Here is a 26,952-nt window from a genome sequence, read left to right as displayed (position 1 = left end):
TCAGTTCGAATTTCATAGAAAATAGTACGAGACTGTTTTCGATTCATAATATGACGCTCTTTCTGACAGGGAGTTAGAATAATTTGAGATGTACAAATGTCGCGAAATGAAATCCTCTGTAATATGGCTATCAATGCCTGGCTATACAATTTCGTACAGTGCCTAATCCAGACAGTGTTTATGCCAGTCGCTGCGCGCATGAATACGGTGGGCGTCGAAGCAAAATACGGAGTTGTATTGAAGTAGTAGTAGACGGTTTTACTATTCCGTTTTGCTTATGTCTGATATAAAAGTTTCGTAGCTATGGGCTTCTTTGCGGCAGGATTTCAGTCTTTTTTTAGAAGTTTCCACGGAATTTTGGTATGTTAAGTATCCTGTATATCGTTGGAGTATAGTTTCTTCAGTTCAGTATTGACCTTGATGTTATATTACTTTCAGAAACAGTAAATATGGATAGCGGTTTAACCCAGTGAGGGTTGACCGTATAGGCCGAGGAAGTAGCGAGCGAGGGCACATAAAGTGTTCGAGGACCTATTTTCCGTTACATCTTTCCTCGCTTTGGTCGCCGTCGTACTTTACGCCGACGATTTCGACAGCACTTGGCACGGAAGCCAAGCCAAAATTGCGTCCGAACCTCGCCCTCAAAAAGCTCAGAAATTTCGAAATCACCCAATGTTTGTTGCCATTTTCTCACTGTGAGAGGACGTGGACTTTCTTATAAAGTAGCGTGCCTGTCAAGCTGCTAGCAATCAACGAATACGACTTCTACTCATGTCTCAAATTACACGGTCACAGCCAATCGCTATTGAGCGACCTAATGGCATTACCCGACCGCGAAATGGTTTATCACTTAACAATAGCTCATTACCCCCTCGCCAGCGGCACGACACAATTACAAGAATCAAGGAATCGTTCACGGGATCTGCTAAAAATGGATATACCTCTTCCCCGCACCTTTCATCGCCGACACCACCGACTTTCGTTCCTGACGGTTCCCACGAAGCCTCGAGAATCGGCGATTACATCCTCGTGGAACAAGTAGAGGGTCTCAATAATGGAAATGTTTTCAGGGCCGTCAATATAATCAGTGAAATGGAGTTCATTTGCAAGGTATGTTTTATAATTTTAATGCTAGTGCCTAATTGCTTAAATTAGCATACGACTATAATGAAAACCTAATGGTGACGTCACAATTATATCCACGCAATAGATATACTCGTAGGTCAACGAAAGTGCACTTCCTGCCATTAACTTTAATCCTTTTTTTTACTTTCAGGTATTTAATAAAGACGAGTGGATGAAAGCTATGGGTCCATATCTTGAAATTGAGCCACATGCAAACGTCAACAGCATTGTTGACATGGTTCATGGTCTCACCAGCACATATCTCTTTTTTCAACCCGGAATGCCACAAGAACCCAACCCTTCAGAGAAAGTTGATTCCAAATCTGCATGTTAGTATATTTCTGTTGTTTGCATTTCTCTGGCGTCACATAGTTTGCTCATTCATTCATTCGTATGGTAACTATTGTTGATTTTGTTACTAGTTCTACGATTCTCCTAATACGTTCTCAATCATTCGTCTGTCATGTTGTGCAGAGTGGAAATAGGACATAAAATTTCATGTATCATCAGATTTTTTTGTTGTAAATCGTATACAAATGACCAACAGAGTAGATTTGAACTCAGTACCTTAAGCCTTTGTTTCCCTGTTATTCGTATGGTGACGTAGAGCTGCTGTCGCCTGCTGACCTGTGTATCTGTTTTATCTCTATGACTCATGCCTAATCCACTGACATGACCTTAACCATGAACTGAATCAATAGCTTTTTCAAGTGTTTTTGCATAGAGCGTTGGAATCGATGAATACAACATATCATATCGTTTGATGTTACTTTCTGATTTAAAGCTAATCAAGCGTACACAGCATTATGACAAAGTACCTATATCTATCTAAATTTTAAAGTGATGGTAAATTTAAGTTTTATGGATTACTGTAACATTTGAATTGTTATCTACGCTTATGTGAAGTATGGAATCCGTGACAAGCCCTCAAATATTAATTAGGGTGTTTACTCAGACTAAAGTTATTACCAGCAGTCATCTCATTTGTTTTCTCACAAAACCAGTGCAAATTATAGGCTACATTAAATAAGCTCTATTTCACAGATTGATCTGAACCCGATTGTTCATCAGTTCACTTGTGTTACCAATACCCATGAATGATCATAATGACCTAGCCGTCCTTGTGAGACCTTATTCCAAATTTACCTACTACCACCAGGTAATAAGTAATTACATGAGATAGTTGTAGCCTGTGGCAGTGGCGATTGAAATTCCAGTAAATGTCAACCTCCTTGGTGCTTTACAAGTAATTTTCCTGTTGCAACTTGCAACCTGGGGCTAGCATATATGACCAATAGGCTAGTGCATAAACTTGCATTTGATATGGTGGTTCATGGGGGTACAAATATTTTTGGGATTATGGATTACTCTAATCTGCATGCATGGTTAATCTTCTATATAAACAATCACCATATCAGCCGCCTTCAATGACTACTGCAATACATCCTATTCCACCATCAGACCTGCTAATGGCAGACGATTGAGGTATAATTATAATTGTGTGACATAAGATCAGGGGTCACATTTTCTTGGTTTGATGCTCAATAGTGACATTGTCGGGGGTGAATATTTGTGAACCTCCCTACTTGAATGTCGCCTAAGGATATAAATTTAGCATTTGAATGGTACGGTGGATAGTATTCATCAAATCCGCGCTGTCCTGCTTCAGGTTTCAAAGTCGACAATCTCCATAACTTGACAAGAACCCGAAGGTGTCTTTCGGAAGAAGACGCAGCTACTCTGTTCGTTCAGGTAGCGAAGGCGGTGGATCACTGCCACAAAAACAACATTGTGCTTCGAGACCTAAAACTACGAAAATTCATCTTTAGAGATTCTGACAGGTTTGTTGTAGCTTTAAGCTAGTATGCACGAAAATGAATTGGGGGCATCTTCATGTCACCAATATGGTAACGGTGTCGCATGTTCACTATGCTCGGTGTTGAAAAATGTCTTTACCCATTGTAGCTGCAATATATGTATGTGGTAACTAGGAGATTTCTCCTGCCCAATGAATCATGATGCAATCGATCGCTACAACCATTCCAGGCTATAGCATCGCACAGTTTTTGACCTGCCTTGTATTGTACTCCACTAAACTCAAGTCTGTTTACAAAGGAAGGCTATTTCATAATAGTGCATTGTTCTGGCACCACATTGTTTGCGCGGCCGACCGATGTCCTTCAATAAACCCTGTCCGGAGTTGTGAAATTCCCATTTCGCAATTGACAAAAACCTTTGCGACACAATCAGCGCACTTTGCGACCGCGGATTTAAAGTTAGGGCGTCACGAGGCTAGTGTTGAGGTGTTACGTACGATGGTAGCGTTGCGGGATATTGATTTGCCGCATTGCAACGGCGCTGATGTATAGTTCAATGATTCATGCGCACCTCTGCCGATTGCATGTAGTTGCAAGGCACGAATGGCCGCCCTTCAGCATATCCTCAACAGCGTTGATTGTAAACCACCTCGGAATGGCACTCTAGAATTTCCACAAGCGAAGGCGTTATGACAACGGCCCTGTGCGTGTACCTTGCGCCGTACTTTCTCGGCGTACTTGAAGTTTGAGCGCTGGCTGTAGTGGGTGCAGGAGCCGCTGTGTGTTTAGAAATCGGGAAGGCTTACAACGCCGCTCAACCGTTTCGTTTTTGACTCAATTTTGACGCTTCGCCGGCCGTGTATCTAGTTCCGCATTCGGCGTTTACCGACGTTGTGTGTCTGAGGTTTATTTCCGTTTCATCGCAAGCCATGCCTGGAGACCATATATCGTGTCTGACATTTTACTACTTTTACTTTTAGGAAAGACATCATGCTGGAGACGTTGGAAGGCGCATACGTACTACAGTCGGATAACGAGACAGACGTGGCCGTGCAGTAAGTGGCACTTTTGAATGATTTAACCAACACTCGACCCAACACTGTAATCGACAGGTATTACGAAATATCGGTCGAAAGTTGCAAAATATTTTCACTTCGACTAGTTACTAGTACCACTTGAATTGCTGGTTCGTCGTACAGAACTTGAAGTTTGAATCTGTTTAAATCCATTTAGAGTGCTCATAACTGTTCGGGTTGTAGTAAATGTAATGTTGCAAGGAATGTCATGATGAAAGTGGTGCTTAGCCCGTTATTTCATTGAATTTTATCGCGGATAATGGCAATCGCTGGCCTTCACTTCAATTGTCTTCTAATACCAAATCAGCGCAAGAAAAGCATCGGCCAATTGCACTGCAATTGCGGCGCGTCGTTAGCGTAAGATATTAGTAAGGCGAAGTTATATTGCATGCGCGGGCGTATTAATAATTTGCGAGGGACGTACGTGCTAGCCTTTTAGCGGTTCTGATGATTCATGCGCTTCTTCTGTACAATCATAATCCTATTTCGACATTACAGACACGGATGCCCGGCCTACATCAGCCCGGAAATAATATCGGCGGCGTCTCACGGCAATAAGGTTACGGGACATCTCGCCAAGTCGTCCGACATCTGGAGCATGGGCGTTATGCTATTTACCATGTAAGTATATTCTTACGCGGCGCGCGTACAGCAGGTTTCGGTGACGCTTGAAAATTAAATCCGGCACTGTATCAAGCACTGTATTTTGTACGTTCGCCAAATAAGACGCCCGCTCACGTAGTACTCATTCACAAAATTTCATTTTGAACACCTCACCGTACACTATTATTCGCCATTGACTACAATTCAGCGCGTGATTGTTCTTTCGTGACTAATCTTCTTATTTCGGATAATTCAATATAGACTTTAGGGATGGTGTGAACCTCTGAAAGGTTCAGGTTCGTGTGAACGCGAACCTTTTTGAAAGGTTCTGTGTGAACACGAACGTGAACCTCGTGACGTCACGTGACGTCATATCGCTAATTCCAACCCTATATTCCGATGAAGTGATAGCCTATATTAATGTTCACGATACCTAGCGAAGACTCGATCCACATAATGCCACAAATCCACAATGCTGAAGTTCATATTGGCATTTCAAACGCCGCTAAATGTATCAACCGCGGTAATCAAAGGATATAATAATTGCATGAAATCAATACATTCCGTCGCTTTGCCAACAAATTTTCGACGAGGACTAACCAAGGAATATAAGCTTACGCCTTAACGGTCTTAGCCAGTCCAGACAATGTGTTCGGAGTCATAGTGTTGCTACATTGATATTGAGCAGAGTGTACAACGGGTTTCTATACTCGCTACCGATACCACAAACAACAACAAGTTATTCAGCAGCAGCAAGCACCTTAATCGCACGGATTTGGTTTTAATGATACAGTAAAGATATGAAGTCAAGATTGTCCCAGTACGCCCGTTCAATTTTTTACATCAGAAGACGATATGAATGTCATTGATTGGTTGAATAAGCATCATTCGCTTACTACGTATATATCGCTCGTGATGTTGTGTGATTGCGGGTCAAACTCACAGCAGAGAGTCGCTAAATATTCACAAACGGAAAGCTGGTTTTTCCGACAAAATTTTTGCAACAAAGCAAGTAAAACTTTTAAGGTTGTCGAGGTGCATGGTGCATGCTCGTTTAGCGTTGATTTTTCTATGCTGCCAGCACCATGCATAGACTGGCCCGCAGTTGACATGCAATAAATTCGAGCCAAAGATCTTATAATGGAGTGAAAATTACAATTTACCAAAAGGTTCACAGTGCAGAACCTACCAAGGTTCTGTTGTGAACGCGAACCTCTAAATTTCCGAGGTTCACACACAGAACGCGAACGTGAACCTCACGTTCACACCATCCCTAATAGACTTGTCATTGTCAGTCATTATTGCGCAATCGTTTTCGACGACCATAATGCGCGATTGCCGTGACGACACAAGTGGCATTGGGTGATCTAGCGTCACGAGCTACCCTTACCAAGAATTACACCACGCGTTGAAATAGGTTTATTTACTTGACCGTGTTTACATGCACCTCTAAACTAGTGACGTTGCTACAAGGCACGTGCTCCGCGTAAGCTGGTGTGTGTGTGCGCGCGCAGACCCGCGCGCATTCGGAAAACAGTCGCAATGCTAAGAACGCGCGTACAGCGGAACGTGAAGGCACACAGTCCGCGATGCGTATGCGCTGTGAGTTCGGTTTTAGAGGTTTGAGACTGCTTACTGGCTGCAGTCCAACGCGCCTACGTGGTAAGGCGTAAAAATCCAGGCTGGAAACAACTGGCTACAACCAAATGCTTGAATAGAGAGGAAGATGGTATATTCGGTTGCAACATACTTGGGCATGGGCACAAGTCAATTTTTAAGGCTCTTTTAACCAAATATCAGGGCGGACAATGTAGTGATCCTTGGCACTCCTTGCTCAAGCAGTAGTAGAAAGTTCTGGACATCTCACGCGATGAAACGCGCTAGTTACCGCGTGTCATCTTTATCTTTGTACAACCAAATACTCCAATTTTACAGAATTATTTGTAAAACTCGGCGCGACCAAACGCTCGATAAGCTGGCCTCGAAATTCGCCAAGTTCACAGAATATCTAGGCATACCTCAAACTGGCCTTCAAGTACTCCGATTTCACATTGTTTTAAACTACGCGACCAAACACTTTGATTAATTAACCTCTGTCGTTTTCCCGCAGGCTGTTCGGCCGGTACCCCTTCGAAGAATCCCAGCCGTCTGCGTTGTTCTCCAAGATACGCGGCGGCAAGTTCGTCATCCCCAACCACGTCTCTTACGAAGCGCGCGACCTCATACACAACCTCCTCAGGCGAGACCCGACCCAGAGGTTCCGTGCTAGCGACGTGCTGGAGCACCCTTGGATCAGAAATTGCGGCCGGTCGTGGGACTGTCCGCGTGCCGTCATGCATATCGGGTCCGGAGGTGACGTGAGGTTGCCGAGGGAAGCGAGTCACAGCCGGTATCACGCGGCGCCTACGAGGAACGTGTTGTCGGCGTACGGGTGGAAATATAACGACCAAGTCGTGCCGGACTCGTACGTTTCAGCTGAAGACGAAACCATGTTCGAATGATCCGGATTGCCTACTGCTGAAATGCGTGGTCTGTTCGGGTTTCAAAATATGTCCTCTGCCACTTCGTGTTTTTGGGATTCGTTGCTCTGGATTATATACGCCTCTACTGCTCCAAACGCGTAGCGTTTCATTCCCTGTTTGTAGCTTTTACCCGCCCTCCGTATTCCGCCCCATCCCAACCCCACACCGCACCTCTTTTCCTGCGTATACTTCAAATTATTTCGGTGAAATACTCGTATTTGGTACTACTGCGTTTCGTTTAGTCAATGCAGCGTCACTCAGCTTTTTTGGATTGTATCCCCCGTCGCTCTAGATCAGGGGTTCTTAAATTTTGTCGATCACGGACCGCTTTGAGTTTGTGGGTGGTTCACTTTGTGGCCAATCTCGATTTGGGCTACTTGATGTCTATAAAGCTCATCACCTAGGCGCTACTTCATTTAGGCTATTCCATCCCTAAATATAATAACTAATGACTAGGTACTAGGTAAGTCCGCATGATAATCTCGTTCTGTTGTTTATTGATGATGTATTTCAAAGTTACCCGTTCGTGTACTCCAGTTTGAGAACCCCTGTCCTGGATTGTCGTCTATTTTCCCTTATGTCAGGTATATTTGTCGATTTTTAAGATGTACGCCCGTAGTGCCTCGTGGCTGGGGCACTCTAAATTGTCACCCGACGCCTGCCATTATCCTGAAGTTTTGTCCCCTGTGAGATCACTCTGGCTGAGGTTTTGGTTCCATTTCTATGTCTCTTTGACCGGGTCACGCGTTGTTATGTTGCTCTCTGATACTTTCGGGATTGGTTGAGTCTACTGGAGTGCTCCCAGCTCTCGCTTCGTTGCGAGTCTTCTACTTCCGAAGCGTCATCGCGACGCGTTCGCGCGCGGTGCACTTACAAGTTTCAATATAATACAGAGTTTAATGATGATCCTTTACTTTCTGGAATAAATTCAGTCGTGGCGTCGATATGCTTGTCTTGGTTTTTCGAGGATTGCTTGATCGGGTTCGTGAGGAGTATGCAGGAAAATACTAGCTTTCGGGACAACGGCTCTAGCGTTAGAAGTGACTCGTTCGAGTGGCGGATTTTATGGAGTAACTCGATCGTCACGTTAGTTCGTCGAAGGCAGAGGTGGTTAGATACGAAGTACTACATTATTCACGTAGGTTTTGCCTTGCACTACCGACTCGACCCTCGAGTGGTTGTACTTTTTACACTACTTCCTCACTGATTCAGGAAAAACTGTTTTTCACACCTTGGATTTTGTAAAGTGGGAAGTATAGTTTTGTGAGTGAAAGTGCTCCTGTATCACAATAACTGAGTATATTTTCGAGCGAAAATTTCACTTATTTACAGCGTCATCCATCAGTCATTTGGGGTTGGTCGCGAAGATGGATTTTACGATTTCCAAAGTAATCACCTCCGATAAAGGCATAAAAGCGGGTGACCTCTCGTCGAAATCTACTTATTTAAAGTATTTACATGAGCTTTCCATACTTTCTTCTCCTAGTTCCATTTGAAGTAGCCTAGTCCGGCACGAATTGGAAATCGCTAATTCTGCTTTTAATTGCTAGGAATTTACGGCGTCAGTTCTACTTCAACTCGAATAGGCTTCCAACTCTGACTACTCCGACAAATGCTGTAATAGGTATATTATACTACTCCGGTGCTGATATGATTGATCGGGTGTAGGACTACTCCATTTTGCCCATCCCGAGAGGAGACCCTGCTGGACTGGAAAACTGTGTTCGCTAGATATATATTAGATATATATTAAATATATAGTAGAGTATATAATACATATGAACTTGCAATTCATCGTAGTTGAACTCTGATTTGTGATTCTGTCAATGTCATGAAAACCCACAAGAATGATTATAATCCTCAACGGTCATTGGTTAATGGCGTCATACGAATAACAGCAACTGAATTGCCATACACACACAATACCATTTTCAACACTATCCAGGACATGCAAAAAACATCCCGTTTACAAAGCAAACGTTTAAACGGCTACCACCAGGACGAGATTATGACATGATATCCAGGGCCGTAACAGCACTTCGTCAGCCACCCCCAAAACGTTGGTTTTGGGCACCCTATATGATGATAAACCAAACTTCTGGGCCCTCCTCAATGTTATACGCTGTTTATCGCTACTCATCATCTACATGGGGGACCGTTAGCTGAGTCAGCTTTACCTGCCTGCGCGCGCATAGCGCGAAAAATTTCAATAATTCATGATTGAATCGGTTAATATGATCGGGAATTGCATACATATTGCTATCAATTTTTATCCTCTCTCTGCTCACGTAATCAGATTTACAAGTAGGGGAGACCGGGGACAATTGTAACACTTTTCGTATTTTCCAACATTACGTGTTCTTCTCGTGGAAATTTCACTTCCAAAGTTTTATATAAAGAAGCCAACAACTCGATAGTTGATATGAAAACTAAATTCGAACTCAATCAACAATCAATCATGGAAATTTTGGGTCGCGAAAATCGCTGCTCAAATGTTACAATCGCCCCGTACCCAGGGGCAATTGTACCACCCTTGCGGGGCAATTGTACCAGTGTTATTTATAACTAAACACAAACTAAATGAACAACGAAGACGGAAGCACAAATTGTAATATTGCATGAAACTAAAGGAAGAGACGTTTGAACGATGCCAGGCTACGCCCCATCGCATTTATGGCATCTGAATGCAACATCACCCTTCGTGTCTTGTTCAAGCTTAAATTGTACAAGAGACACATTCATTCCATCATCTCCCTACACATATTCGGCCTCTTCTACCAAGGTTCTACTGTTCAGCGGGCATAATGGGTTGGTCATTCGGTCACCTGCAAAGGTGCGAAACCGACCTGGCTAACATATCTTGGTTGAATGGGCCGATGATAGTATAGTAAAATGAGGACGCAACATTGTGTGGCGTCAAAGCTATAATGACATTTATCTGTGTTGTAGAAAATTAACATAAATTGTTCACATCAAATATCAAAATGTAAGTGGGCCATGATCAAAGTCAGAGGACGAGAATTAAGACATGACAATTGAAGTTCGACACACCAAAATTCGATCAACATGAGAAAGGGTGGTTGAATCACGAAAATAACCGAACCTTCAGATTCACATCACCACTATTGTATGGCCTTTTCGACAGATGATCATGTTAGAATTGGTATCGCAAGGCAGTATCTGTTCTGGTGAACTTCTGGCTGTTGCAAGATTATTCTGCAGTAAATGAATGGTAATACCAACATATGAACAAAGACAATCAGAATTGATAACATATTGTAACGGGGCAAAAGTAACAGAGTGTTACGATTGCCCCTGACACGCTCGAACATGATTAATGTCTCAGTATGGTACCTTCCCGGCGATGCAAGTCCTATTCTTTCCATCACCACGGTAGACTATAGTAACATTATACCAGCTACACATATTACGTTGTAACTACTTGAGGTACTATTCGTCCAGACAAATTATTTCAAACCAGAAAAACTTTACTCAAGGGTCTAAAATTTCGTTTTTTGAAAATTATTCCGGGGTTTCGCATCGCAGCTCAACGTAACTCCAGGTATAATAGGAGAGATAACTACTGCATGCGCACTTAAAATATCAAGCTGATTTCTCCATCCTACTAGCGGTGAGGTTGATTGTTACATTTGCCCCTAGTTACATTTGTCCCCGGTCTCCCCTAGAGCTGAGTGAGGTGTGTTTGAAAAGGTAGGACCCCTCGATACTAATTGAACATCTTGGGTGTATATACCCGTTGGCAGGAACGAAACAGCACTTCGTCGGGTCCCCTTAAAAAACTTGAGTCTTGGGCTTCCATATATGGGTGATAAACTTACCCCCAAACACGTTGTTCGCTATTGCCACGTAATTAGTCGTAGCCTACTGTGTAGTAAGCCAGCGCAAAGCGCGAAAATTTTCGATAATTCATGATAAAATCGATCAATAAGATCGGGAATTGCATATATATATTGCTCTCAATTTCTTGTCCTCTCTACTCACGTAATCAGATTTACCGGTAGAGCTGAGTGAGGTGTTATGGAAATTGTAGGGGCCGTTGGTATATAACTCCGTAACATGATGGTATTTCGTGACCTCCTGTCTGCTATATCAAAAAGATAGAATCGCCCAAACGTAGGCTACTAAACTAAAAGACGCACACGATTTCAAATTGGTATTTCTTCACTGCCATATAATTTTTCCCTGCAGGATGGTATTTGTCTTGTGAGGTTCAGATTGCCAAGACCGGAACATTCGGTGCTTGTCATTTAGGCGCCTAATTAAACTTATATGCATTTTGTATATATAACGAAGTTTTCGGTCAGCATAAGGGCAGTCCTTTTCTGCCAAGATTTTCTCGCTGTCGATCGTTCTGGCACACTTCTTGCAGTCGCATGTTACGTGGCCTAAAACTTTATATGTCTTGGTGCATCGTGGCCCGGTAGTGGCCAACGCCGATACGCCCATTTCTACAAATCATGCGTATTTTTTTGGGGGGGGGGGAAGAGACCCCGAATTCAAGATACTTGGCAACCTGAAATCGCGCCCAGCGCGAAAAATTTTTGAAACAGTTGCATAAATAAAAAATAAAAACTCTATAATTTATGCTAATTCACGAAATAATTTTGGATCCACTTCGAGCTCGCCCCCCTGCTCGCGGCAGTTACGGCCCTTGTTATGTTCTTGATCTTGTTTGAACAATAACTCGATACGACGAGGTTGCAATACGAAATCAGTATATTTTACAGCAGTATGACTTTAAGGCAGCGACACGATCCAGAGTACAGATAAATGAAAAACCACGAGACAACAGAACACAGGGTATAAATACAAGCACGACACACAAGGAAATAATGATTGGAGTTAATTACTAGTCCTATAGAAATCAGGAGACATAGGAAACAACAGGGAACGTAAATGCACGAACATAACAGTCCTCCCCTGTAAGTTAAAGGGATGCCCACATTTACGTAGGTCTATAGAAATCCGGGGGTTTCCTATTCCTTAGAGGATAACGTCTGCCCGACGTTCGAGCAGGACTAGCTGCAGGGCGTTGTGCCCTATTCCTGACCAATGGTTGCTCAGCTTACGACTGCGCAGGCTGAGCAATTTCCTGTGTGGCTGTATTATTATGGCCAGCTGAAATCAAGCGTGGTTGGAGTTGGTTCTTATGCCTCCTCCAATACCCATGATCTGTTTTTACAATGTACACAACACGCCCCAGTATTTCCGTCACCACGCCAGCAACCCACTTTGGTCCGCTTCGGTAACTGCGAGCGTAAACCGAGGAACCAATCTCGAAATGAGTGACTGATTGTCTAGGCGTAACGGGTTTCGATTTATCGAAGGGCGAGCACAAACTTAACAAATTGCGCGGCTGTCGACCATGTAAAATCTCGGCAGGCGTTTTCCAGTCTATGCCCGGGTGCGGTGCACATCGGTACGTAGCGAGAAGTGTTTGGAGCGCGAACTTGAGATCTTTTCCCCCGTCGCAATTTTTTATCAATCCAGCTTTTAAAGTCTGGACGAAACGCTCCGCTTCCCCGTTCGAGGCAGGGTGAAAAGACGGTGATACGATATGGCTGATTGCCAAATTGGAGCAAAACGTATCGAATTCATTCGATGTGAATTGCGGTCCGCCATCCGTGACGATTGTTATGGGCAAGCCTTCAATAGAGAAGACTTCCCGCAAAGCGTTGACCACACACAAGGTTGTGGTAGAACCGACATTCATTACTTTAACGAAAGGATATTTCGAATGCGCATCGACGATGACAAGAAACATCTTATTGTTTATTGGACCTGCGAAATCCAAGTGAATTCGTTCAAAGCTTTCAGAAGTTTTAGGCCATTCGCGATACTGACGATCAGGCGCTTTCATTACCTTACGGCAAGCGTCGCAACTCTTAACGAGATATTCAATGTCGCGATTAATGGAAGGCCATGCGATGTAACGTCGAGCCATCTGCTTCATTTTCGCGATACCCCAATGTCCTTCGTGCAACAATGATAAGACTCGCGAGCGAAGTGACTGCGGAATTACTACGCGCTGAAAACCATCAATATTGAGCATGACTATGTCTTCGTGCAGAGAAAGCGAATGTTTGCGAGTCGAAAACCAAGAAAAATCATCAATGTGCACCTTTGGATTCCAATTACCATGAGTGACAGATAATTTTACTAGTTTCATGGTTTTGTCCTTCAGCGTCGCATCGCGAATTTCATTGCGAGTTAACGGTAAGCCATCGAATGCCATATTAATAGCGTGAACGATCTCCGCGTTTTCACGAATTTCCAGTTCGTCAAACTCAGGGTCTGGACCCTTTGGTAGGCGAGATAAACCGTCGGCGTTTCCGTGCTGATTAGTCGGTTTATAGCGAATATCGTATTGATAAGCCATGAGCGTTAGTGCCCATCGCTGTAAGCGTTGCGCTGTAATCACGGGAATTTTCTTGTCTGGCGAGAAAATAGCTAAAAGCGGTTTGTGGTCCGTTACGAGCGTAAATTTTCTACCATACAAGAATTGACGAAATTTAGTGACTCCGTAAATGATTGACAGAGCTTCCTTCTCGATTTGAGAGTAGGATTTTTGCGAATCGGAAAGCGTTTTCGATGCGTGCGCGATCGGTCTCTCTTCGCCATTGTGCTCGATTGAGAGGACAGCGCCGATTCCGAATTGAGAAGCATCAGCTGACAAAATGAGCTGCTTGTTTACATCATAATGAGCTAACTGCGTAGCGTCGATTACGTCGTTTTTGAGGATGCGAAAAGCTGCGTCGCAGTCTGCATTCCAAATGAATTCCGCGCCTTTTTGAAGAAGACGGTACAAGGCAGCGGCTTTATTCGTGAAATTAGGAATAAACGCGCGATAATAATTGACTTTGCCCAGGAATGCCTGTAGCTGGCGAACATCCTGAGGTTTAGGCAACTGTTTGATAGCTTCAACGGATTTGTTAGACGGGCGTTTGCCGTCCTTGTCGATTATATGACCAAGGTACTCGATACTACTTTTGAAAAATTCACATTTAGCGAAGTTGACGGTGAAACCGTATTCGGTGAGGCGCTCAAAGAGTAGCGATAAGTTGCGAAAATGATCGCGTTCATCAATGCCAGTAACGATTATGTCATCGATAAAACTAGCAACACCGGGTAAGCCGGCGATCATGGCATCAATACAACGTTGAAAATTTGCGGGACTAGATGCGACTCCGAAACACATGCGTCGATAACGGAATAGACCGAATTGCGTGTTGATGACACACAAATTCTTCGCATCATCGTCTAATTCTAGCTGAAAATAAGCATCGGCAAGATCAATTTTCGTAAAAATGCAACCACCCTGTAACTTGTGAAGAATTTCATCTAAAGAGGGCAGGGGATGTTGATCTATCTGAATCTGTTGATTCAATGCTTTGAAGTCACCACAAATGCGTACTGATCCATTTGATTTAGTGACGGCAACAATTGGTGCTGCCCAATCACTGTAATTGATTGGTTCGAGGATACCTTGATTGACTAATCTATCCAATTCGGTTTGAACAGCGATTTGCCTTGCGAAAGGCAAAGGGCGTGGCTTGTTGAATACGGGCTTGGCATTAGGTTTCAAGTGAATTGTCACCTTTGTCTTGGTGCATCGTCCTAATACATTAGAGAAAACGGAGGGAAATTTGGACTGAAAAGATACCAATTTGTCGTTCGAATCAGAAATGTCAATAGTATTACATGATTGCGATTTGACCATCTGCGAAGAAATTGCATCCAAAGCAGACGTTCCCTTAGCGGTCATGGAGAAAGCATCGCTCCAATCGAGACCAAAAATGTTTTGCCCACGGTGTTCGTCGAGAACCACCAATTTTAAGCCAACTCGAACTTCAGAACCCACCTGCACGGTTACAGTGCAAATACCTTTCACTTTCAGTGGCTTGTCGCCATACGCTACGAAAGAGCAATGGTATGCTGAGAGTTTCGGAGAGCCCAAAGTTTTGTACCCAGTCAATCCCACCATGGCGGAGGGTGCACCAGTGTCCCACTGTGTCGGCAAAGGAATGCCGTTGATGCTGGAGTTGATCCAGAGCTGGTTTCCTACGCGTCGATATAGTTGATCGATGTCGAAGGAGAGGAGCGGCACTGAGCAGAAATTGACGGATGTGACCTGTTGCGTGATACTAGGTTTGGTAGACATGCACACAGGTTTGATATGACCTTTACGACCACATTTCTGACATACTGAATGTCGATATTGACAGTCTTTTCTCTGGTGATCGATGAAACAGCGACTGCAGGATTTCAGTCTTTCCGGGAAGTTGCCTTGGTTGAATTTGGAAGGTTTTTTCCCCTTCTGATAACTTCCCGTCATTTTGTTGACGATGGAAGTGTCTTTACTGCTACTCTCGCCCTGGATAACCCTATCGGTTTCCAGCGTTCTCACGTATGTTGCGGCTACTTTGAGAACGTCGTCAAGGGATGGATTGGTTTGTGTTAGACAATGCCGTCTCACATCCGCGTGCGGCGTTTCTTTAATTATCAGATCGCGCATTAGCTCATCAACGTAGCTCTGATCACAGCCATCTCTTGAGCATATGAAGTTGCAATCCTTGGAGATTCCGCGTAGAGTAGCGATCCAATCGGCGTACGATTGTCCCGGTTGCATTTTGCAATTGTAAAATTCGTACCTGGCTGCTTGCACATGAATGGAGTCCTTGAAGTGTGTAGACAACTTCTCGGTCAACGCGTCGAAGGTTTGCGCACTGACATCAGCAGCACCAAACAAATTACGTAGGAGCGAGTACGTTTCAGGTCCAACCCATGAGAGTAGACACGCTCTTTTCTTCTCCATGTTGGAAATGCCGTAAATTGCTAGGTGATGGTTGAATCGTTGCAGATACTGGTCCCATTTCTCCTTCGATTTTACAAACGAATCAAACTTGGGAGCGGTAGCTTCAGATGTTGACGTACCGGGACTCAACCTCTGCGCTAATTGCGCCATTTCTTCTTTATGCTGTGCTTTTTGCTGTTCCATCGTTTCATGTAGACTCGCCATCATTGCCTGCTGCTTTTCGAGCAGCTTCAGTATACCTTCTTCCATGCTTTATCTTCGTCGCAGAAATAACTATGAATCCGACTTCTGACACCAATTGTTATGTTCTTGATCTTGTTTGAACAATAACTCGATACGACGAGGTTGCAATACGAAATCAGTATATTTTACAGCAGTATGACTTTAAGGCAGCGACACGATCCAGAGTACAGATAAATGAAAAACCACGAGACAACAGAACACAGGGTATAAATACAAGCACGACACACAAGGAAATAATGATTGGAGTTAATTACTAGTCCTATAGAAATCAGGAGACATAGGAAACAACAGGGAACGTAAATGCACGAACATAACAGCCCTGATCATATCCTATTAGTTATACTTGTACGAAAGTAGGACTTATTGGCGCCGTAGCTTAAATAATTTTTACAGCTACACAATTTGTTGCACAAGAGCGTCACCTAGCATTGAAAGTATTTCGGCCTACAATTAATGATACGACGATTGGTCCGTGGACGAATGCGCATGCGACATAAAAGCAAGCGACACTTGAGCATGCGACTGTTACGCATGGCGACTTTTTGTAATGGCGACGCGTGAGCATAGAGACACAGTAGCATGGGGACACATCAGCATGGGGATACATGAGCGTAGGCACACATGGGCATGCGACACTTACACACGGCGACTTTTAATCATGACGACGGCTGAGCATAGGAACTCATGCGCATGGGTACTAATGAACATGGTGACTTATGAGCATGGGGTCAAATAAGCATGGTGACACCCCAGCATTGGGACTCATCGGCATGGCGACAATTCAGCATGGCTACACGTGAGCATGTTAAGACGTGAGCATGCGGCACATCAGCATAGCGACACATCAGCATGGTGACAGGTAAACGGTGTGACAAGAGAGCATGCGGCAGATAAGCATGCGACATTTCAGTATGCGACGCTTGTCTGCCTCACCTGAACGTAAGCCTATGTCACTGCCTATACTTCGTCGTCACATCTTTCCCAAATATTCCCTAACATTTACATATGAAGTATGGCCCTGTATACGATGTGACTTGTGAGCTTTCAGGTTTCCTGTCTCCTCATTTCAATAAGATTCTCTCCCCAGACTCACAAAAGTTAATACTCGCAATTAGGAAACGTATACCAATTATTGCTCAGAAAATGACAGTATCACCACCAAAAACGAAACATCGGCTGATCCATAATCATGATCATACAATCATAGTTAATAGTCAAGTTTCATTTTAAACACATAAGCTGATGTTAGAAGCTATTCCGTGGAGAAAATCGATCCTTGTCATACTTTGATTCGCGTATGAGCGGATGACGCGTTCAAGCCGGAGGTTCAATTCCCGAAATCGCTTTTCCGTTGGAGGCGCGGGTACCCCGGCGATTCTTTGCTGTAGCACAAGGTATTGCACAATCTCCTCCCGCTTCAAAGCTTCAAAAAATCTCCAAATTGACGGATGGTCACCTTCAAAATGCCTTTGGATGCCGCTGTGCCATCCTTCCAACTTATTGTTGGTTCTTGGAATGCCGCATTCTGTTCTCTCCTTTACATTCCACATGGAAATGTCAAATTTTGGTTTACTTTTCTCTGCACTTTTCGCGTTTCGTCTTCCAATGTAATAATCTTCAAAGTATTGATATAGCTGACTTAGCCCTTCAGGTAGATCTGCTGCTTGAACCTCTAAATGAAGCTCTTCATATCCAGCGACCACTTCATCAAGAGGAAGAAATGCCAGAGCACAAAGCATTTTGACGTATTTGCGAACGTCGGTATTTCGGGAATACTGTTCAGTTATGCCACACCTCTGAACACTTCTCCAGTCGGACTGACAGAGGTGGAAATAGCAGCCTGTTACTTTGATACCGGGGAACTCAACTTCAAGCGCATTCTTGGAGGCTACTTCGAAATCGATCACGGCGTGTTTCGGTTGAAGACCATTTTGATTTGATTTCAATATTGCGAATAGTCTTCTGTATGTCTCCGACCGCTTATTAGGAAGAAGAGCGTAAACACATGGAATAACGTAGTCGTCAAGTACGGCATGAACGGTGTATAGCTGGTAAAACTGCGAGGGTGATACTTTGAATGTGCCGTCAAGCATCCACGTGGAAGATTGCTGCAATGTGTTGAGCTTGTACAATTGTACATTGATGCAAAGATGATAGCTCATGATGAGGACTGCATTGTTCCACTCCAGTCAAGTCGTCGTGTAGAAGAAACACCACTTCATTTGTACCATGTTCCAAGTCCGCGTGGGTAGCTCGTTGTCGCGATATCACATTCTAGAAAATGGTTTACCCCAAGGTTGCGTTATTTCGCCATTACTCTTCTCCGTGATGATTAATGACCTTCCTACAGTTATTCAGTGTGAGCATGCATTATTCGCGGACGATTGTGCTATATGGGAAAGTGGATTATCCGTGGAATCCAACATCTCTGCGGTCCAGTTAGCCCTAACATCGATTCAACTGTGGTGTAAACAGTGGGGTTTCAAAATATCGCACACGAAATCGGTGGCGATGCTATTCACAAGAAAGCGATCACTGCCATCCGTGTCTCTACGTATCGGCGGCACGCAACTCAGCTTTGTAGACAATTTTAAATATCTTGGGGTTGTTTTCGATAAATTGTTGTCATATAAATGCCATATAGAGTATCTCGAGAAGAAATGTAGCAACAGATTGAACGCTTTGCGTCTTCTGACTGGAACCTCGTGGGGCGCTGGCAAGAGTTCGCTACTGATAATCTATAGGACAATGATACGATCACTTACCGATTATGGAATGCCAGCATACTTCTTCGCCCCGAAATCCCACCTGGTGAAGGTGGAGAAAATCCAAAACAAGGCACTTCGAATTATCTGCGGAGCTATGCATAGTACACCGATTTGCGCATTGCAAGCATCCTGTTGCGAAATGCCTCCGCACATTCGCCATAGATACCTAAGCCTAAACTACCGATGTCTTCTGCTTAGTCATCCAGCGAGCAGCCACTCATCTCGGCACATTATCGAAGACTCGTGGCATGAAATATATCGTGTTATAAATCCGAGATTCAATACTTTTAACACGCTAACGAAGGCAGCTTGTTTTGAAAACATGGTGATCGATTCCCCTTCCCCTCCGTGGGAGTTACCGATTCCATGCGTTGATATCGACCTATCTAGGTTAGTCTCGAAACAGGACGTACCCCAGTACATCAAATGTAGATGTCTCGACTTTATCTTTGAAAGATTTGGCGAACACGTCCATATATTTACTGATGGTTCAAAGACTGAATATGGTGCTGGACTTGGGGTCTACGTCCCAGAATATTCGTATTGCTATAATCGGGCTTGCCCGACTCTATCTTCCTCATTCTCAGCCGAATTGAAAGCTATAGTCTTCGCACTGATGTGGATACTACAACACAGCAGCTCCACGAATCGACGCTATGTAATCTTTTCAGACTGCCTGGCGGCCCTGAGGGCGTTGTCATCCCCGCATACCCGTAAGCCTCATAAGGAAATATATCTCTCATTTGATATTCTTTCACAGATAAAGACCACGGGTGGCATGGTAACATTTGCCTGGATACCAGGTCACGCCGGAATAGAGGGCAACGAGAAGGCTGACCAACTAGTTCGGGCTGCATCAAGTCAATCGCGGGAACCCGGTATCGATATCCCAACCGTAACATTATCAGAGGCGAAAGCGGTCACCCGAAAGCTCTGCAGAGACCAATGGCAGGCCGAGTTCACTGCAGAGGAGAGAGGGCACCACTACCGGATGTTGCGACCATCTATAGCAACTGAGGCGCCAGATTCCTGCCGAAATCGCCTATTTGAAAAAATCCTGTTTCGCCTCCAAACCGGTCACTGTCGCCTGGCGGCTCACCTATTCAAAATAGGTTGCGCCGACTCCCCCCTTTGTAATGTGTGTTACGTCCCCGACACGGTTGACCACATACTCTGGCATTGCGAAAAATATGACTTTCACCGAACATTTCTTGCCTACGCTTGTACCACGCTCAATGTACCGCTTACGTTAACCAATCTACTTACTATGCCGCAATTATTTACGCCGGTCGGCGAGTTTATTATTGCATGTAACTTGTATATATAGTTTGAAAGTTTGTATAGTTTGAAAGTTTATATAGTTTGAAACTTATTATAAGCCTATGTCCCAGAGCACCAAAACTCGATCCTTGATAACATATTTTGTCCGTGGTGCACAAGGCCGGAAACGGCGACACGCGCCACTTAAAACTCATCATTAATAATAATAATAATAATAATAATTTGTACCATGTAAAACCGTTTTATATCTGTCTGGAATAACGAAATCATTTGACGACGGCTCTGGTTCAAATCCACCCATTCGTCGCCTCTGTCTTTGAATCATTCTGGAAAGACTCTTCCTTTGTGGTGTTCTTCAAGCACGACGATTTGCTTGGTTGCCCGACATATGAGCATGCGACTCAATGAAAAACGACAGTTAAGCATGCGACGCTATAGCATGAGGACACATTAGCATGGTAACACATGAGCATAGGGACACATGAGCATGGGGACATATCAGCAGGGTGAAACATGAGCAAGGGGACACATGGGCACGGGAACAGATTAGCATGCGACACTTGAGCATGGTTACGCATTAGCATGGGGACTAATCAACATGGTTACATATGGGCATGGTAACACGTGAGCATGGGGACACATAACCATTGGGACACTTCAGCATGTTGACACTTGTACATGGTAATATATGAGCATGGTTACATATTAGCATGATGACAAAGGAGCATGCGGACACTTGCGCATGCGACACTTGCGCAAGAGACATTTGAGCATGCGACACTTGCGCTTGTGACATTTGAGCATGCGACATTTGAGCATGCGACACTTGAGCATTTGTCATATATTAGTGCGTAGTTAACTAGCGTCACAATCATGGATTTATACCAGTCCGAACATAATATATCTTACCTCCTCCAACCCTAATATCCCCGCTCCCAACTTTAATACCCATCACTCGAAGCCTGATCTTGGGATACCTTAACCTTAACGCAAACCCTAACCCTAATCTTGGGATACCTTAACCTTAACCCTAACCCTGACCCACTTCGAACCCTAATGTTCCCCCTACCCACCCACGGCACGTAAAACTTCCCTATCAAATGAGACCCGCAAAATAAAATAATAAGCCCCGTGTCGAAATGCGAATTTGGAATCGCTTTCGTCTCACAAAAGGATATATTCTTTTAGTTAGTCTGATACGTGTAAACGATTCCAATATATGTGGAGCAATGACAACCTTTTATCGCTTTACCGCGATTTTTGGAGCTTTTCAGACAAATCTATATGGTCTGGTCACATGCTCAAGTGTCGCATGCTCAAATGTCGCATGCTCAAGTGTAACATGCTCAATTGTCGCATGCTCAAATGTCGCATGCTCAAGTGTCGCATGCTCAAATATTGCATGCTCAAGTGTCGCATGCTCAAATGTCGCATGCTCAAGGGACGCATGCTCAAGTGTCGCATGCGCAAGTGTCGCATGCGCAAGTGTCTGCATATCCACGTGTCACATGCTCAAGTGTCTGAATGTAGATGGGTCGCATGCTCAAGTGTCGCATGCGTACGTGACCCCATGCTCATGTTCCCCTTTGCTCTTGTGTCCCCATGTCCATGTGTCCATATGCGCATGTGTGCCCATGCTCGTGTGTACCCATGATCATGTGTTGTCAAGGCTCATGTATCGCATGCTCATGTTTCACCATGCTCAAGTGGCACTTACTAAATTGTCACCATGTTGATGTGTCCCTATGCTCACGTGTATCCATGCTCGTGTGTCCCTATACTCATGTGTCCCCATGCTAATATGTCCTCATGTTAATATGTCTCTGTGCTCATGTGTCTACATGCCCGCGAGTCGCCATGACCAAAAGTCGCTACGCTCAAAAGTGTCGCATGCTCAAGTGTCGCTTGCTATTGCGTCGCATGCTAATATGTCCACTGACCGATTTGCTTATCTATATGATTATATATTTATCAATATTAAAGCCAATCGTGCAATAGCTGTAGTGTACGGTGCACACTGCACATGCACACATACCGGACATGGGAGACAGTAATAATGTTATCAACTTATATAGGCCCATAATATAGGGTTACCAATCTTACAATACGTCCTCATTTAGTAGGATTTGTCCTTCTTTTTCAAGAAATCAAAAATGTCCTCAGAGGACGCCCAAATGTCGTCCTTCCTAGCACTTCGTCTTCGCTTATATATTTTACAGCCAGGTGATTGTACAAGCAGATCAGAAAAACGCCATATGATTGACGCGAAAACTGTATTTAGACGTGAGCGACCGCAGGGATAACTAAAAATATAAGCTTATAGCGGGTCTTTCGGGGGTTGATTTAAAAAAAGACCTTTTTGTCAACACAATATATTTGCAGTCGAAATTTTTCAACAATGTTGTGTCATCCCAACGTCCGAATCATACCGATAAACTATTCTCGGACCGCGTAATATGCCGTCGCGAGCCACATCTTTGCTGCTGCATCGCCAACCGTATGGCTATTTTAAGCAGGGGTCACCAACGCGATGCCAGGTCACCCGCCAGGATAAAATGATTCTCCCGCGGCCACAGTCGCAAATATTCCTTGAGAGCTTTGCAGGACGAAGTAGAGAATGGTTCTATATGAGAGAAAGAGAGAGATATGATATTCTTTTTCGCCTGCACCATCGAGATGCTTTGACGACGGAGTTGCGATACGGCCGTGAGGTCATCTAGTCTGCGCCCCCGTTTTTTTTTCTCCTCCATGCTATCCGTGATTGCTGAGCGCCTATCAGGATAGCTTCGGATACCAATTTTCGAGTCTTTGGTATGACCCGGCCAGGGATCGAACCCACGACCTACCGGTCGAGAAGCCGGACGCATCGACCATTACAATATCTCTCTCGGCTATGAACAGCATTTGAACATGGCTCAGTGGATCATGCGAACGCCGTTTTCCATCGTGGCGATTCTCGTCTTCGCCCTCGCTGGGGTTTAACGGGGGTCAAGGTATTATTCCCGAACCTCGACGCGGAGATTGGCGCTTCGACGCGCAGTGCGGCAACAAAACTGTTCTCGGAGACGCTGGTGTGAGTCCCGGAGGGAGTTATCGGTATTACAGCCAGACTGTTCAGAGTCAAGTGTACCTGTTTGATGCTGGTGTGATCAGACTAGATGACCTTCACAGTCTTATCGATCATTCCTATCAAATACCGAATACTGTGCATGCATATTTTCTGTACCACCATCACTGCCGTTTGTTATGTATTTTGGTTGGATGAAAATTATGACTCTCTCTCTCTTTATCTGTTTTGGTAAGGAGCAAAAAACCTGCCCAGTGCTATGAATATCTACGTGACAAAATCCAACCTAGGACGAATAAACGGCGGTAGTAACTGGTAGCCCTTCGCATTAAATCAGTACCCAAGAAATAGCTCTTGGTTTCAAAAAGGTTGGTGACTATGATGACCCCTGGAGTGTCTGGTCCATCAGCTTTAGTCGTTTATATCCGCTAGATGTCGGCACTGGAAAATATTTTACATAGCTCAGGGGATTGGATTTTGCAAAACGACGCCGCCATGGCGCCAATGTGAGCATGCTCCACTTGTTCCAGTGTATGTTCCGCCTCGGACGTTTACAACGGTACTCGTTAATACGTTAAGGTCCTTGGGTACAACTGAGAAAGTTCGTATATTAGTATATCAGTGTATCATTAATGTCATCATTTCAAAGCACCATAAGAGAATGCTAAAATTGAAAAGGTAAGAAGGAGTCGTAACATCCGCAGACTAAAGTATGCCTATTCATTTCAATTCAATTTACTACTAACAATTTCATCATTTCAATACACCACAAGATTGCGATACAATGGAAAGATATGAAGGTGTCGAAACGACTTGGAGTAGTAGGCGACGAGAAAACCTTGACCGAAAATGCCTGCCGCATGTTGGCCGAGACCTTCGGTGCCGAAATGGCCAGCGCAGAATAGTCCTGTTCTGGCAATCTAAGAAAATGATGCACCCAGTGACGAAATATCTACTAGGTTTCGTGTGCATCTCACTAATGAGGTTTCTCTTTATAGTCTTGTTTTTTTTTGTTCTTCTATCGTTTGGCCGACTCAGTAGCGTATACTCAGCAGCCGGGATGTCACGAAATAACAACATGTAACAGAATATTCAGTAACAACAGCCCCTAGAAATAATGCATAATATATCATTAACGCGTCGTAAATATCCAAAACACAACCTCTCTCTGCTCTACCGGTATATCTGATCACGTGGGCTCAAAGAGAATTGATGCAATTACTAATATTGTTGACAAAAATTCGGTCGTGAATGTGAAATTTAAGTCTCTCTCTGATCGCCTAAACACGGTCTCGTACCAAATTTTGTTGGTCACGCTATGGCGGCCCAAGACCAACGTTCGGGAACGGGGGCTGAAGAAGTGCTATTTAGGTTCTGATTATTTGTGGATTGACACAGTATCGCGTTATCGGAGATTTAACTGTGCTCCTCATCGCCGATTCTGCACGGTTGTTAATAGAAAAGTCGGCACCTGACATGACACTATGACATGACATGACATGACACTAAAAACTCACAGGGTCGTAACAGCAAGAAATGCTGAAACATCTGAGTTTTTGAGAGTAGGCCTAAGCCCAACTCTCAAAGGTCACCAGGTCGCGTACCTTTGGACCTACCCGGTGGGGACCGATTATATGTTCGAGCAACAAATTTTGAACGCTCATAAATATTTTTCAAAAGGCGGACGGACATTACTGAGAATGACATTGCCGAGAAACATACGACCGAGAATAGATATTACCGAGAATGACACCTCAGAGAATGGACATTATCGGGAAGGGTATTACCCAGAACTATAGATCTATACATGAGATTTGACACATAATGTACAGTACACATCTGTGACCAAAATTCTCTGAATTTCAACTTAGAGCAAAACGAATAGGAAAAAATCTGCATCAACCTCGCAAGAGCAAGTCAAACATTTAAACATTTTGTCGCTTGTCTTTTTGTGTTATCTTCTTTCACTCTTCATCCATTGTGCATGATTCCTTTTTACATCGCCTAGGTCCGGGTGGGTGTCTGATATCAAACACTTCCCCAAGTCGTCTCGACATCTTCCTATCTTTTCATTGCATCGTAGTCTTGTGGTGTTTTGAATTGATGAAATTCTTAGTAAGAACTGAACTGAACAAACTGACCGTAGAATAGATCGCGACCGACTTGACGCAATATGAGGTTTTTATTTTTATTTTTATGAACTTTGTCGCATTTTGGCGTGGTGACATTTGTTCAAAGCTACAGCTAAGCAACAAATTTCAAGTTGATATTCAATCAGGTTTATTAATATTTTCATCGTTTCATTCGTGATCAGCGACCCCATATTTAGCCAAGATTGACTTAATTCGTTTCAGAAGCAAATTGGCTGTTGAACAGTGCTGATAATTATACATCTAAGGCAGAATCTGTTATCGAGATATATTTAGACATTCGCTTGGGAGCAGACTTTTACAAACTACTAGATTTTCATAATGCGCCACTACAACTGTGCTTACTTATAATAAACCGCAACTAGAACTATTAGAAGCATTGACCGTCAACTAATTAGATTGGTATAGTTTGTACAAGTATATGCTTGGAAGAGTAATATGCTCGCCCGACATTTCAATCTTTTTTTCATTTATTACTAATCGTCTTGCTCCGATATTCGTGAAAATGAATTAGATAGATGTATAGCGGTATGATTATTTTCTCGATCGAGTCCTTCTCGGTAATTGATATACATTCTCAGTAATCTCGATTCTTGGTAATAGCATTCTCGGTTGTGTCCATCTCGGTAATAACATTCTCGGTATTGTCCATTCTTGGCATTGTCGATTCTCGGTATTGTCTATTCTCGGTAATGTCCATTCTCGGTATTGCGCATTCTCGGTAATGTCGTTCTCGGTCGGTAATAGCATTCTCGGTATTGACCGGTCTGTGAAGTAGTGATCTACATTCTTGGTTATGCTAAAATGGCAATATACTACTACGTACTTCGTGGTGACAGAAAAGCTACATCAAATACAAACAATATGAGAATTGAATGATAGTCAAGATCTGTAACTAACTCCATAAGCCACGCTAGTAGGCTATTTGTCCAGTGGAGTCGATTCACTCAGCTTCTCCATTTTTCGCAGCCCCGTGATGCGAATCAACTAATCTAGTGTTACGAATTTTCTCTGATGCAACGGTGCCATGATTCGTTCTCGTGAAGTATCACCAATTGGCCAAGCCTAACTACTTTTCTCTTTACGTCTTGAGTAGCCCTTGTTTGAAGTAGCAACTCGCAGCTAATATAGCTCTGTGGTTCCGCGTCGTTGCGGTCGTCATCAGCGAACTGAAGCAGGCGAAGCGGGTAAACCGTTTGGATAAACGAGAGAGATCACGATCCAGTTCCAAGCGAGAGAGACAGAAACTTCGTCACGCAGGCTTCATTACATATAAATATTGTGTGGCTTCGCAGTATTATTCGTATAAGTGCCGGGGCTAAATGGTACTGTCAGTTACAAGTCAGTTACTTGTTTCAGGTTTGTTGGTAGTCGACTGTGGCGTATTCGCTGTGTTGGGTATGAGGATTCTGTTGTTGTTGGAACCCTAAATATAACGGCTTCGTAGACAGTGTATAACTAATG

At 43.8% G+C, this 26,952-nt stretch overlaps 2 protein-coding genes and 1 long non-coding RNA gene across 3 annotated transcripts; 1 reads left to right on the top strand and 2 right to left on the bottom strand.

The window, feature by feature from the left end:
- The first annotated feature begins 368 nt into the window (after nt 1-368).
- On the top strand, nt 369-8,087 carry LOC145444237 (tribbles homolog 2-like). The gene is made up of 6 exons (XM_080322185.1): nt 369-1,110; nt 1,277-1,454; nt 2,795-2,966; nt 3,923-3,997; nt 4,517-4,639; nt 6,732-8,087. The coding sequence occupies exons 1-6, from the start codon at nt 772-774 to the stop codon at nt 7,120-7,122; spliced, it is 1,278 nt and encodes a 425-aa protein (XP_080178311.1). The 5' UTR covers nt 369-771; the 3' UTR covers nt 7,123-8,087.
- A 9,246-nt stretch (nt 8,088-17,333) lies between these two features.
- Nucleotides 17,334-18,447, bottom strand: LOC145444244 (uncharacterized). The gene has a single exon (XM_080322193.1). It carries the CDS (start codon nt 18,382-18,384, stop codon nt 17,449-17,451), a length of 936 nt encoding a protein of 311 aa, XP_080178319.1. The 5' UTR covers nt 18,385-18,447; the 3' UTR covers nt 17,334-17,448.
- Nucleotides 18,448-23,918: 5,471 nt separating this feature from the next.
- LOC145444271 (uncharacterized) lies at nt 23,919-26,939 on the bottom strand. The gene is made up of 2 exons (XR_013916645.1): nt 24,316-26,939; nt 23,919-24,258 (listed from the first exon to the last, which is right to left on the bottom strand). It is a non-coding gene; the product is annotated as an uncharacterized LOC145444271 (long non-coding RNA).
- Between the last annotated feature and the right edge of the window lie 13 nt (nt 26,940-26,952).

This window comes from Botryllus schlosseri, chromosome 8 (assembly GCF_051294905.1).
Source record: "Botryllus schlosseri isolate E-star chromosome 8, Bs_hap1, whole genome shotgun sequence".
Lineage (NCBI taxonomy): Eukaryota > Metazoa > Chordata > Ascidiacea > Stolidobranchia > Styelidae > Botryllus > Botryllus schlosseri.
This window is presented reverse-complemented; position numbering and strand designations above follow the sequence as displayed.